Genomic DNA, 14,962 nt, shown 5'->3' with positions numbered 1-14,962 from the left:
CATTTTATAATACATAGATGTCATAGAGTAAAAGTGGACCATACAGTGATCGTGTCTTTGTGATCTTTCACAAGACATACCCAAAAACACTAATTGTATAAAACTACAGTGTATTTTCTTCGGAGAATAAGTAATAAAAGATTGTTTTGTGGGCTTGAATCCAGAATCCATATAGTAAAAAGTCTTGTAATATCCTCCAATAAAACTCTAGGGTTGAAATTTTGAGTTTTCTAGTATATCAATTAGTGCCCTATAAAGGAATAAGCATTTTTTTTTTAAGTTTTCTTGACAGTTTAATTTGGTAATATTGATGAGGGCATCATGCATTAGGTAAAGAATAGTAAAGCGGGGACTAAACATCGCAGCATATTTATTGCACAGAGCTATTCTCACAATGATGAGTTTATGAAGATTATATACTAAGAATTATTTTTAAGTAAACATTTGCAATTGTCTGAAATCTGATATATTTTTACATATAGTATATAATTTAAATAGTGGGGAAACATCAAAATAGATGATAAATTTCTAGAAATCACAACTTGATGTCACTTTACTCTTTTTGTCTTTTAAAAAATCTAAACTGAGTTAGTTATATAACTACCACTGAAAGTGATATTATGTCCTATATGTGTACCAACCTGTCATACATATTGAAGGGCCAAAAAAATGAATAAACTTTAATATGTGTAATAATCAATATACCATTTTGAGAGACACTTATTGTTTGGTTTCAAAAATCAGCCATGAGTAGTGAAAGCTTGAGAACCAAAGGACTGTGATGCTGACTTTTTTTTTGACGTATAAGAAACATTCATGCTATTTTGAATAATGACTAGGTCAATGTGAACATTTTTCTTTAAACATTTATTTGTGGTGTTTCATTCTTCATAAAATGAAAACAATAACAAGAATAATCATAATAGTATAATAATAACAGGGATTCTCTAACTGGATTAGCATATTAGACACAGGATCAGCAAAATGAAATTAGACAATCACGTTATTGTAAATCTATGCTTTAACTATGCTACTAAAGAGTGGTTTAATTGGGAGTCAAAAATATATGAATCTTATATATGGATTTGCTTTAAAATTCAAGTTACAAATTGGTAAATATTGTCTTTAAATGTTGACTACCAAATATATATTGATTGATGACACTCCTTATGTTTGTGTCTGGCTCGCTAAACAGTTCTCTTTAGTCAGCTTCTATGACATTGAGCATTGAGCAAATGATGAAATTGTAATTTCTGCATATGTTCGCATAGACATTGTAAACATAAATCATCTGTTAATGTTTAAATATGATTATTATATTTCAGTTGTATCAAATTATGTGACTGTATTGTGCTAATTACTTTATTTCAAAGAACTAAATTAAATTTACATGTTTGTGGTTTATCAACCACATGAAATACACATCTGCCTTTATAAATAACCTGTAACCATGCATAGACTCTATTGCATCAAATAGAAACTTTCCAAATACATTTTAACAATACAATCTTTCTACAGCTTCACTCTGGTATTGGGGGTTGCAATTGACACTGTGCTCATGCACAGACAATTCACAATAATCATCCTAAATTCTTCTTACAAACAAAATAGTTAATGTACATGCCACCAAAAGTTTTTGCACACCATCTAGCATCACAAACATCTGTCAGGTTTGCATGCCCCAGGTAATTTTGAAATTTGAAATATTTTTTTGGACTGTGCATTTGCACCTATTTTGAGAAGAAATTGCCCATCCTTTTTGAGGTATAGAACAGTGAGAGTAATTTCTCAAATTGGTAAAGAAAAGGCATTTGCACACCCGTGCATTGAATCGGCAGTTCTGATAATTACTGTGATGAGGTAATCTGGAAAAAAAAGGAAAAATCAGACAGTGGCAAGATGGCCTTCAAAACTCAGTATTGAGTGTTTTGGCCTTGACACCCAAACAAGGGCACCTTAAATAAAGTAAATATTTCTTTGTATTTGCGAGTGTACTAGAAAATACCACATTATAATTTACTGAAAATTGCTTCTTAAGGTACTACTATGAAAAAGTTTCACCACCTGACAGATTAACAATATATTACTGTTCTGCAATTTGTAATGCATTATTAAAATGACTTTCTTTGAATTGAGAAAATGACATGTTCATTTACTAGTGTCAAATGCTTAAATCATGGAAAAGAGCTGATAAATGTCACATCCTAAGAGCATTTTGATATTTATGAATGCTTGCTTTTGATATGTTTTCAAATTAACATTTTAATGGATCTTTGTGTATAACTGTACCTAGAACAAAAGACAGCATGGCTTATATACATTATCCGCCTTCATAAATCTGTAAACCTTCAGTGACACTCAATTGTAAAAATATCTGAATGCCATTGATGTGATATGTTTTTCCCTCTAATAATTCTAAGCTTCAATCATTTTTTGCAGGGACCTGGAGAGGACAATTGAGAGGAGAATGATGTCAGCATCAGTAATGCTGCAAATTAAAAAACGGGCAGCACAATAATACCAGCAGTGCTCTATGATTCACTGAAGATTACAAAGTCGGGATACAATGCTGTTTGAACGTTGCTTACTGCTGCTACTCTTGAACTGCTTTCCATTGCTTGGTTTTACAAAATCACTATCAGACAGGACTAATGAAGAAGTTGGAGACAAGATAATTGGTACACCAGTAAAGTATGAGAAAATACTTTATCGCTCCAAGCGTAGCTGGATGTGGAATCACTTCTTTCTCTTAGAGGAATACACTGGAACTGATCATCAATATGTTGGCAAGGTACTTATTCTCACTTTCTTATAAATTTAAGATATTGATTTTCTCTTATATATGGGCAGCATAAAGAAAGGAAAAATGAATAAACTCCATCAAAACATTAAGATATACTGAACATTTTTTTTTGTTTTTCTCAATTTTTGTAATTTTTTATATGAAATGTAATGATTATGGTGTGTGAATTTGAGAACTTTCTTAAAGTTCCCTTTAAAAAGAGGACTTTCAAAATAAGTGTTGTCCCATAAGGATGGGGCACTGCTATTGTTAATACACATAAATGCTTAGACACGAATATATTTAAAACATGGGTTGAGTTAGAAGAAAATGACTAAACTAGGTGGAACGGCAGATAATGCAGAATTAGCTAAATTATTAGGGACCAGGAAAGCATACAAGCTTGGACAGATCTGTGGCAGGTAAAATTTAATGTAAGTAAATGCAAGATATTACATGTAGGAAATAGAAATGTTAGATTTGAATAGATCTGATTTGAAATTTGGAAGTACAGCTATGAGAAGGATCTAGGAGTCATAAAGGTGTCATTACTACCTACAAAAAGTATCAACAGTGTACAGAAGCAATCCAGAAAGCTAATAGGTTATATAGCACAATGTGTGGAGTACAAGTTAAGAGAATTCATGCATAAGCTACTGTATATACTGTAACACATTAAGAGACCTTATTAGGAGCTCTCTGTACAGTTATAGTGTCTGTATTATAATAAAGACATAGCAATGCTAGAGAAAGTCCAGAGGAGAGCAACTAAGTTGATTCCAGGACTGAGAGTTATGAGATTTGAGCAGAGGTTGAAAGAGTTGAAACTCCTTCAATTTAAACAAATGGAGATTAAGAAGTAACATGACTATATTTAATATTGTGAAGGGTATTTGTACAGTGTATCCTAGCCATTACTCTAAAATAGATTCTTCATCAAGAACACAAAGACATGGTTGGAAACAGGCTAAGAGCAAATTCACAAAAATGTCTGAAAGTTTTTCTTCACAAAAACAACCGTTGACACATGGAATACCTTACCATGCAATGTGGTAGTGAGCACAACTTTAGGGACTTTCAAATCTCAACTTGATTTTATTTTGAAGATTCTAGGTGAATAAGTCTGGCAAGTGTGTTGGGTGAACTAGCTTCTTTGAAGTTTTCCAACTTATCCTTATAAAATATAGTTGAAAAATTTATGGAAATACACATTTATGTAATAATCATTATGAATTTAACTGTTGTTAAAAGAAAACAAACATTAAGAATAGCTGGGTTGTCAGGATGATGACCCTGTTCTTTGATCTATACAGTACTGGCTTAGATGTTTTCTAGGCAGATATTTAAAGGACTACTCCATTGATTGTCGATCTCCTGAATAATACTGTTACTGTTCTGGTGTGTTTTTTACGGCAGAGTGACTGGATTTTAAGCTTTCGGAAGCAGTACCATGTCTTTTCATATTATCTACTGGTCTGAAAGTGATAAGGTAACAGCCTGCGTGCCTGACATGGCCCATCCTCCGTTATGGAGTTTGAGCAGTCGGTCCACCAGACATTAAAAAGTTGCAAGGTCCTGTATAGCTCAAAGAGAAGGATGCAATACTACCAATGTCCACTGGGGGTGGTGAATGCATTTTTTGTTTTTGCATAGTCCAGCAAAGGAATCTGCCAGCATCCTTTAGTCATATTAATCATGCTTAGGAAACACGCAGATCCAACTTTCTTCATAAAAATGTCAACCCTTGTCGTGAGGTTGTGCATCAGACTGAGAGACTTTGTTGAGTTGCTTAAAGTCATTGCAGAAGTGCTGCAACTCAGCTAGCTTGGGTACAACTACGACTGGACTGGATAAGAGGCTGTTACTGAACTTCAAGATGCTAAGATCGAGCATTTTCTAAAGCTTAAGTTTGATTTCTGAGAGACAATAAGGTTGTTCATGAACTCTGACCCAGGTGTCAGTTCAGATATTATGCAAAGTGAGAGGGGTGAGATCTGTTGAATGGGTGAATGAAATTGTTATTTGACTTCCATGGTTGTAGCAGATTAATGTGGTATGTCTATACTTTAGTGACATTAATTGGGTTGTGTATCCCTGTGATCTATCAAACACTTTCTTTCCATCTCATTGCATAGTAGGAGCTGGGAATGAATATTTTTATTTCATCCACCAATCTAAAATTCTTAGGGAGGGTTCTCTTGATTGTAAAGCAATGTGTATCAGTAAAACAAGCACTCACTGGGCATTTTCCAAGTGTTTGTGTACAAAACTGTTCAAACTGTCCACACAACTTGGTGATGTGCCTCCCAATCTCGACTAAGTCAGGGTCCCACAGAGCTAACTACCACCCAAAGGGCAAAACTCTGTGATATTTGTGGTACCTCCCTATAAGTATACATTATGATGTAGAGCAGTTCATTCTTATTCTTCCTGTTTGTTTTTATGAGCGTCCTTAATATGTTTTCATGTTTCATTAAAGTTTTCAACCAAACCAAGAATTTATGGATCATATACAAATCTGTAAAGGTGTTCAAATTCTTAATTGTTTAGAAGTCAGTTTGAATATTTTTGATATAAATGGAGTTCTCAGTCAATGAGGATTTCCTTAGGGAATTTCATACTTGCAAGAAACCCTACTAGCATCCAGGCAATCATTTTTGACTTTGCTACCTAAAGGAGAAGTGGCTTCACAAAATCATAAAGCCTAGTCTGTAATCACCGAAAACTATTTTTTGACCATGTGGGGAAGGTTCAAATGGTATGAGGCACATTTAATTATAAACATGAATTTTCATGCTCTGCTCTTATAAAGAGTGCAAGGTAGACATGACTCATTGGAGAAACTTAAGTATGTTTGAACTTGTCATTAGTAGTGCCAGCTGTTTTTCTCCCCTTCATGTCAGTTGTAATCAACATGTTGATGCAGGAGATACACAGCACTGTTGGGCAACAAATTATTACATTTTGACAAATGAAGGAGTCATTCTATCTCAGATTTATTCTAGACTTAAAAATCAAGTTGGGGATGAGTGTCTCTCTCAGACTAGAGTGTATGATTTGTGCATTCTGAGAGGGACTATCATCTCTTCAGACCACTTAAGGAATTTTTAGCGGGAGTTATTGACGCTGTGCAAGAATGGGTCAACATGCCGTTAAAAGACTTCTACTCTTCTGGGATTAAGAAGCTTACTGAGTGCTGGAACACATGTAATGTAATAGCAGGAGACTACACGGAAAATGGTGTGTAAGTTGTTTCATCGTATTCAGTAAATAAAGTGTAGCTCATAAATTCCTGTTTATATTTGAATGCCCCTCGTATAATAGTATCCTCGGTTATAGTTTCAAATGGGAAGTCTATTAATGGTCGACCAGTAAATCTGCATGTTTATCCTTTGTAAGGTTTTGAAAGCACCAAGATGTATTCTCATAAAATGAGTGAGAATTTTGTCTCTTTGTCCCTCTTCATTTCAAAATTCCTTAAGAGAGAATGATGTAGAGAAGAGATTGTGGCTTACCCTCTTTATTTCAGGTCAATTATGTTCTGCAGCTATAACTACCTGGTTCTCACTACTGATACACACAAATAATGTATTTTGTTTTGTATACCATCGCAGCAAGACTAAACCAAAAAAAAATAACAGAAATCTTACTCACTGTGTACAAAAACCAGACAGCTTGTGCAAATTAAAAATCATCTTTGGATTTTACGGTTAGGTATGAGAAAGTATGTCACTTCATTCATCTGGTAGCCAGTGATGATATGGAGCTCTGTATTCAAACCTGAGGAGGTAAGACTCAGTATCCTCCTAATGTCTAAGCAGAGACAGTACCTGTGAGTTAGTTGTTTGCCAATCTGTAAAGTCATCTAGTTTGACATCCTCAAAAATGTGCAAGACTCTGCCACTGCAAGACAAAAGAAATGTCAAAAAGAGCTGGGGTATCGGAATTATAACCCCACTGCTAATTGATCAAAGCTAAGTTATTTTTTAAGTAGACACTCAGAGTTCCTCTCCGTGGTTTTAGAATGATATCTGCTTCCTGTTCAAATGTTCTTTTGAGGCAGAAGGACCAGAATGGGGGGGGTTTGGGAGGTAGAGTTCAAGCTCTTCTATGAGTTATTTTGAAAAAGAAGATAAGTTGGAAACTCTGTTTGGATTCTGAGGTGGTTTGTCATTTGGTGGGTGCGACAATGTGCTTCATGAGTGCATGCTCCCAACCTCTCTCTCTCTCTGTCTCTTTCTGTCACTCCTAAATCTTTTTCCTGCTGTTCCCATGAAATTCTTCAACATAAGAGGGTGACTTTACATGTGCACCTGCCAAGGGAATGTACAATGGTTATCAGAAATCAGCACAACCTTTTTATAAAAGCAGCTTTTGCATGTAATTAAATCAAATCCATCATTCCATCCATCCATTATCCAACCCGCTATATCTTAAATACAGGGTCATGGGGGTCCGCTGGAGCAATCCCAGCCAATACAGGGCACAAGGCAGGAAACAGACACCGGGCAGGGTGCCAGCCCACCGCAGCACAGACACACACACACACACCAAGCACACACTAGGGACAATTTAGAATCGCCAATGCACCTAACCTGCATGTCTTTGGACTGTGGGAGGAAACCGGAGCACCCCGAGGAAACCCAAGCACACACGGGGAGAACATACAAACTCCACGCAGGGAGGACCCGGGAAGTGAACCCGGGTCTCCTAACTGCGAGGCAGCAGCTCTTTAAAACAAATCATGTAGGACAATATTAAAGTGGAAACAAAATAGATCCTTTCTGGAAAAAAATAACTAAAATCCACTGCCTTGGTTGAGTAAGTGTGCATATCTTTTACAGTGGGCTTGTAAGCTGTGTTCATATCTGACCACATTCCCAAATAATGTACAAAGGTAATTTGTGTTCACCCAATGTCATCTGAATTGATTCTGATTAGTCCTAAATAAAATGAGCTGCTACTGTAGATTTCCCTGAAGGCTTTAAATCTAAGACAGCTATGGTCCTTAAAGAGCTGTGGCATTTTATTATTGAAACATGATATTAAAAAAGAGGCATTGTGTATATTGGGAGTAGTGTTAAGGTCATCATTATTAATTTAAGAAAATAAAACGTTGCCGGGATATTTCGCATATCAGGATATCACTCCAAAACTGATGACTAGGTATGGACTAAGTGTATCAGGGTGACTACTAAGAGAGCAATGAGAACCTCAAACAGGCTGAAAGAATTTAAGAGAGTAACCAATGCTCCTTGTATGTTACAGTAAGTAGGTATGTTTGGCACAAAACTAATACAAATTATCACAGAAAGAACAGAGTATGATGGTAGCAAAAGGCTAAGGAGATGTTTTCCTTCAGCAAAATCTGTTGTCCTCTGTCAGGAAACCTAGGATCAAAGAAGAATTTCTCCATTATAATTACAATAACCTAGAGAATAAGGGTAATTCAAATATGAGTAATGTCCTGGAATGTCTCAGACATAGCCTAGACCGCAGTCTCATAGAAGATCTCTAGAGTCATTTAAAGAGGACTGTGTACAAAGCTCAAAAACTTCTGCAAAGAAGAGCAGAATAAAGCTGTGAAGGTAAGGTATTCTAAATTTCTAGAGATCTATGCCAACATAGTTATTGCTATAATTAAATCAAAAGTTACTTCATGATGAACTAGTTAAAAAGTGTGCAAACTTACAGCACATGACCAAGGTATTAAAAATCGTTTTATATTACTTTTATTATTTCTTTAAATTTTTTCATTCTTAAGCTCAGAATGTGTTGGTTACAAAATCTTAATAAAGATGAAAAAGGTATGACTTGAATTTTGTTCACATCACTTCACATTAATAAAAGATGAGATTTTAATAAGTATGTGCACATACGATTGACTAAATCAACTAATATTTTTCAAATCACGAAACAGGTTTTGATATTCACTGTGGCCACTCAGCTCTCAAAGAGCCTTATTTCTCTCTTTCTTGGCACAGTGACTTGAAGATTGAGATTTGGATTGCTTTGGTAATGGCTTATTCTGTACCAGATATTCCCCTTTTTAAAATGAAGTAGTTATTACTCAATTACTGAATATTGTTTGAGAGAAAGATATCATATAATATCAGTACAGTTACATCTAATCTTAGCATGGCCAATGTACAGTAAGTACATCATGCTCACTGACTTCTTGAAGTCCTTCACCATTTGAAAGTCATTACTGAATGATGACCTTCATTACTACCATCTGCTTGAACATTTTTTCTAAACTCCTGGTCTCTGGCACTTTCACCTTAATCACTGTGGGTCACCTTTCCAGCTTACAGTAGGAAAACCATAAAGGAGACTGATGCATATTTCATCCTTGCAGTAACATCTGTAACTACCTATTAGATATCTCTCATGTAGCTATAATTCTGGCATTAATTCTTGCTATAATGTATTTCCCTGGAAATGTACTTGTAGCATCACTTAATATTCTTAAATGTTGTTGACTCAACAAGGATGGTCATTTTTTTTTTTATAATGTTCTTAATCCCCATGTTTAAAACAAACAAATCTCAATGAGTATGCATTTTGAATTTCTCATGCAGTCATCTCTCCTTCTGCATATTTTGTTACAAATAATGCATTACCAAAATTATCTATTTTCTTCTTAATATTTATTTGTTCAAGATGTACAGTGTTTAAAATTTGGATTTGGATTGGGTAAGGACCTATGACATATTTCTGCTTTTTTTGGCTTTTGTTTTTCTGTGGTCCTCAGGATCTTACATTATTTTGTCCGAGAGCAATCCAAGCACAATTGGATGCATAAGAAACTAGGCAGTAATTTTTGATAACACACAGATTATAGAATATCCTCAAGATACTCACAGACTCTAGACACTAAAGAAAACAACATAAATCAAAGTATTCAAGGTGTTTTGCTTAATATACTCCTCTGTTATCTATTATCTTCAGTGATCTGTTCTTGGGCCAGTGTGATTTTTCTTGTACATTCTTCATTTAGCTCAAAATTTAAGTACTTCTAATATTTCATGTTACATTTATGATGACGATTTTACGCTTTTTCATGCTCTTTTAAGCAACAACACCTACATAAGTTATCTGCCCTGGTCAAATGCCTGAGTGAAATAAATAAATGGCAAAATGCTAATTTTTTACAGCTTAGTTCTAAAAAAACTGAAGTTTTAATTATTGCCCTGTTAAATTTGCATGTAGAGTTCAGTCTCAAGTTATCGGCTGTTTCACCCAACTTTAAATCTTGTATCTGGAACCCGAGTGTTGCGTTTGACCAGTCTTTAAAACTTGATGCTCATGTTAGGTCCTTATTGTGTTCTTGATTTTATCATCTGGGGATTACGTCAAAGCTAAGAACAATAGTATTGAAGGCTCAAATAGAGATGTTAATGCATACTTTTATTTTTTCATATCTTGATTATTACAATTATAGACACCTTTAGAACTCTGCATGGTCAAATGCCACAGTATATTTCAGAAGTTTTGCAACGTTATATTACCAGTCACCCACTTAGGTCATCTAACCAGTGGCATTTTATTGCTCCATGTACTCAGCTAAAGACTCATGGAGTTTGGGCTTTTCAGTCTGTTGCACTGAAATGGTAGAATAGCCTTCCTTGTTCTTTTTTGGGCCGCTGATACAACTGATACATTTAAAAAACAGTTGAAGAGGAACCTTTTTAGGTTAGCATATGGGTAGCTATTCATTTTTGGTTCTTCCATTTTATGTTCATTTGTTGAAATGTCAATTTAATTTTATTTTTATTGTTTGTAACTGTGTGAATGAATTGTCTTCTACAGAGCTTTGTGTCTATTATGTTGTATATATTTCAAAATAAATTTTCATTCATTTTTTTCCAAAGAATTAATCATTTTTGGTAATCTCATTTTTAATCAGGCTGTCAAATACCTCTATATGCAATTCACTATCTTGGGGAGCCAGAAGCTATTCTAGCTGAAACCCCCTTGAAAAGTGTTTCAGTTCATCACAGGACCTACTAATGCATACGTCTGTAGTCGCAAAGGGCCAATTGCAGGATAACTTAACACACATTTCTTTAGGAATGTGGGGGAAAGACGATATTAAATACTATAGTTGAATTTTACATTTTGTTGCTGCTTAGATAGGTTTGGTTGCTCACTGATAAATTGTGTTTGCTGTTCAAGTTCTTCAAATGTTCATAATCTACTGCAGTTAAAATAATTATTTTTTCTGTCTAGGCTTAACTACGAAGCACAAGTCTGTATAACGTCACACAGCCTGTCTGTGGAGCCAAGCTGTCTGCAAAAAGAAGAATCATTTTTCACTTCTACTAGCTTTATGAAACAGAGCTAAAACTCTGACACATACATAACTAGAAATAACATCTACTGTAATCATACATTTGCTGACTGTTTCTTCATCTGTCACTTTATGTATTTGTCTTAAACTACAAGTATTATTCAAAGCAGTTCCAATTTCTTTGACAAATTGAACGATACATTTTCATGACCTTTTCTAGGTACAACAGAGATACATTTAATGGTATTAGCAGAAGGATAGTAAGCTTTCGATTTTCAGTCATTCAAGTCTGTCAGCTACCAGTCACATCTTGTGTTGTTTTAACTCTGTAGTTCTTTGATCCTCTCTTCCCACCATAATTTAGTTTTCTGAGATTCCTTTATCAGACATCTATGTCTTCTTTCTAAACAAATGTGTTATTTTTTTCTCCTGGTCTTTGTCTTATGTGCATCACTGAGGATGAACTTTTTAACACCAACCCTGTCTTTCTTTCCTAAGCCTAACCACAATATTACCCTTTATATAAAAAGGACGACTACACCTTTATTTCAGTGCTAAGTGTTTGAAAAAACAAAATGATCAGTAATTGTTGGCATAGATTTTAAAGGGGGAATCACAGGAACAGCATTGATCACAAAGAAAGTGCGCAAAAGCCCAAAGGCGTTGGCATGGCAATTCTGTCAGGCTTGACTAGATAGTGATGAAGATAGCCTACAAGTGAGCCCAGAAGGGAAAAGCCCATGTGAATAACTAAAGAAATACTGGCTCAATTGGCTAAAGGAAGAAATGATGACTGGCATGCTGAAGATCAATCCCTAAACCTAAGTGGGTGAAATGCTAAGAAGAAGAAGAGATTTTTAAGGGGGGCTGATCTGTCACACCAAAGAAGAAGAGCCAGTGTCTCTGTGACATTCAATAAAGGAACCTGTGGCAGACCAAGCTTTTTATTTAACAAAATCAATCCATTGTGTGATTCACTTATTCAGTCTTGTGTCAAATAGTGAGACACCACCTATCTCAATAGCATTAGACACAAAGCAGGAACCTACCCAGAAGTGTGTATTTGCCTGTATAAGGACAGTTTAGAGTCTCCAGCTATTTTAACATGCATGTATTTTGGCTGTAAGAAAAAAATTGAATTATACCAAACAAAAGGCATCAAAACTCAAAGAGAATGTGTAAAGTCCCCGAGGGCCTGGATTCAGCTCTGAAGTTATGAGGCAACAGTGCTAATGTCTGCTCCACCTTGATGCCTCTAATTAAAAAATGTTTATTAATTTACATTGCACCTGTTTATAGATGACTGCAGTTAAGAGGAAAAATCAATAATTTCACATTAATCTTTTTGGCATGCTTTTTGAAATTAAATTGAAGGAAATTATTATGTTCATATATACTTGCATGCATACATTAGTATAGCAAAATACATTATTTTAAACACTGTACACTGCAAAATCTCCAGTATTAAATTAACTCTTATAATGTATATGTGCAAACTTAACACTTTAAGGGTTTATATTTAATACGATCAATATTGCTGTGTGGGTGGTAGATTTCAGAAGTAAACAGATATTCAACTATGAGGTCATGTTTAATTTTCAGCATAAAGATCAAACAAATATTTCTTTTAAATCATAAATTATCTAAAAAGCATTTATGCTTTATGTCATTATGCTAAAAGCATAGCTATTTGTACCTTGGTATTTTTTTTTTTTTGTGCAAAAAAGTTTGTTTAAAAAATCTATAAATGACAAATTCATACTTTCTCCATCAGTTTGTTGAGACTCTCTCATATATGTTATACTTGCAATATGTGACAATATGATCTGTACCTGAAACAAAATAAGGGACGTTTTAGAAAAAGATCTGATGAGGTGACCCTCAAACATGGTCCACATGATGATGATGTACTCAAAGCAAGTCTAAGAGCTGCTTACGTGTGTTTGTTTTTATTTTGTTTGATGTTCAAAGATTAAGTTATTTTTTTAGCTTCTATAGTTCTCTTGATGTGAAAAAGCAGTTTTTAATTTCAGAAGAAAAAAATATTTCAGTAAGTATTGAAGACTAAACTGCATGACTATTGTATTCATAAGAATTACTCATGAACACTTTGAAATCATTTCAGTTTTCTTATCTTGTGCTTCCTGACTCACCAGTTTGAGAAAACCCACACAAATGATACACCATTCGACTCATCTTGATGTCTATTTATGCAAGACTTCAAGCTTTTTAGCACTATAGACCTGAAAACATTCATTTTTAGGCCTTTTTTGGACCATATTTAGTGCAGAAAGTGACACCCTCATGATAAAATAAACAAATAGGAATGCTGAGCAAAACAATTATAAATATTTAAAGTTGTGCCACATCAGCTGACCCCACGGGTTCACTCCCTAATGGGATATGAGGGATCAAAATTACTCCTTTTCATAAAACTTCAAATAAATGGGGAACGGACATATAGGCATCTTGAGTGTCATTTTAGTCAATTTTAAGGTTGCTGATCACGAATATAGTAATATTTTTGATATTTAATGCTTTACCAGCAGCCCTAACACTCTAAAAGCTAGAGGCTTAAAAATAATAAATTTGAAACATACTGTAATCATGTGAGGCATTGTTTGAGATGTTTTTAAGGTCACTAATTACCCAAATTAACCAAGAGAAATCCTATAAATTCCTAATTCACAAAAGATATAGTGGGTAAAATCTTTCAACTACAAGTGAGCCATACCTGCCTTGTTAGATGAAACAAGCCAGAGCACTGAATGCAACAAAATCCATGCCCAATTCCAATAACCGAATCATGTCTCGAAAAGGGAACGCAGTACAAATACGAGGGACGTTCAAAAAGTTTAAACACTTTTTTTAAACTATATTTATTAAGAATTTCAAAAACAAATTACATCACTTTTCTACATAGTCACCTTCATTTGCGATGCAATTTTCCCAGTGTCATACCAACTTTTTAATGACCAATTACTACTCCTCCTGCCTTCACTGTTTCCAACGAAAATATAAAAGTGCCAAAACTTTTTGAACATTCCTCGTACTAACAGCCTGGGACTCTGTCTTGCTACTAGTGATGAAATAGTTTTAATTTTCATACAGTTTCCCAAAACTGACACTAAAAGTTGTTTCAAATAACTTTCACAATTGCAAAATGCAAAGTTCACTAAAAATAGTTTCTTAAGGTAGAAAAATTTCTTGTTCACACTTCTGTGTTTACAAATGTTCCTTTCTGCAGCATCGAAATGCATGTAATCTGTTGAATGCCAATAAAATTCTATTTATGCATCTCATTTACAGTACCATGGAGGAGCACACTGCATATTTTAAAAAATGTGGCATATTACATATTTTCACATTTTATTTGTAAATTTCCCCTTGGGATTAATAAAGTATCTATCTATCTATCTATCTATCTATCTATCTATCTATCTATCTATCTATCTATCTACCAAAACTCTTCATAGTGTAGACAAATTACTAGCTTTTCTCAACAGGAAAATCTCATGATATAGAAAGTTTGGTAAAGCGAAACACTGAATTTTGCTGTGATTTCAATTTCGTGTGAATCATTTCTCTTATCACTACTTGTCACCTATCAGGAACCTCCTGCCATCCCTTTGTGGTCTAAGGATCTGGTTTTCCCAACAAATACTGGGTTTCCTATCCACTAGACTCTTGGAAAATGTAGTGTTGTGTCTTTTCTATAAAGGCCATCTTTTTCTTAACATGGTTTAGGTATCCTTGCCTATTGCCTTTTCAAGGCATCAAACATGCACAAATTGTTTCCTTCCCTGGCATCTTGAAATACGTCCTCACTGCCAGTGCCTAATATTCCTTGATAATGGACCATGTTGAGTCCTGCCCTTCACTTCAGA

At 34.7% G+C, this 14,962-nt stretch overlaps 1 protein-coding gene across 1 annotated transcript in view; it reads left to right on the top strand.

The window, feature by feature from the left end:
• The window catches only part of cdh10a (cadherin 10, type 2a (T2-cadherin)), a 308,396-nt gene that overhangs the window by 83,352 nt on the left and 210,082 nt on the right, over positions 1-14,962 (top strand). Inside the window, exon 2 of the mRNA XM_039754910.1 lies at positions 2,440-2,791. Within this exon, the coding sequence (XP_039610844.1) occupies positions 2,567-2,791 (225 nt within the window). The 5' untranslated portion in view covers positions 2,440-2,566. The remainder of the gene's footprint in view (positions 1-2,439; positions 2,792-14,962) is intronic.

This window comes from Polypterus senegalus, chromosome 5 (assembly GCF_016835505.1).
Source record: "Polypterus senegalus isolate Bchr_013 chromosome 5, ASM1683550v1, whole genome shotgun sequence".
Classification (NCBI taxonomy): domain Eukaryota; kingdom Metazoa; phylum Chordata; class Cladistia; order Polypteriformes; family Polypteridae; genus Polypterus; species Polypterus senegalus.
The sequence above is the reverse complement of the archived record's forward strand: the minus strand, read 5'-3'. Positions and strand labels throughout refer to the sequence as shown.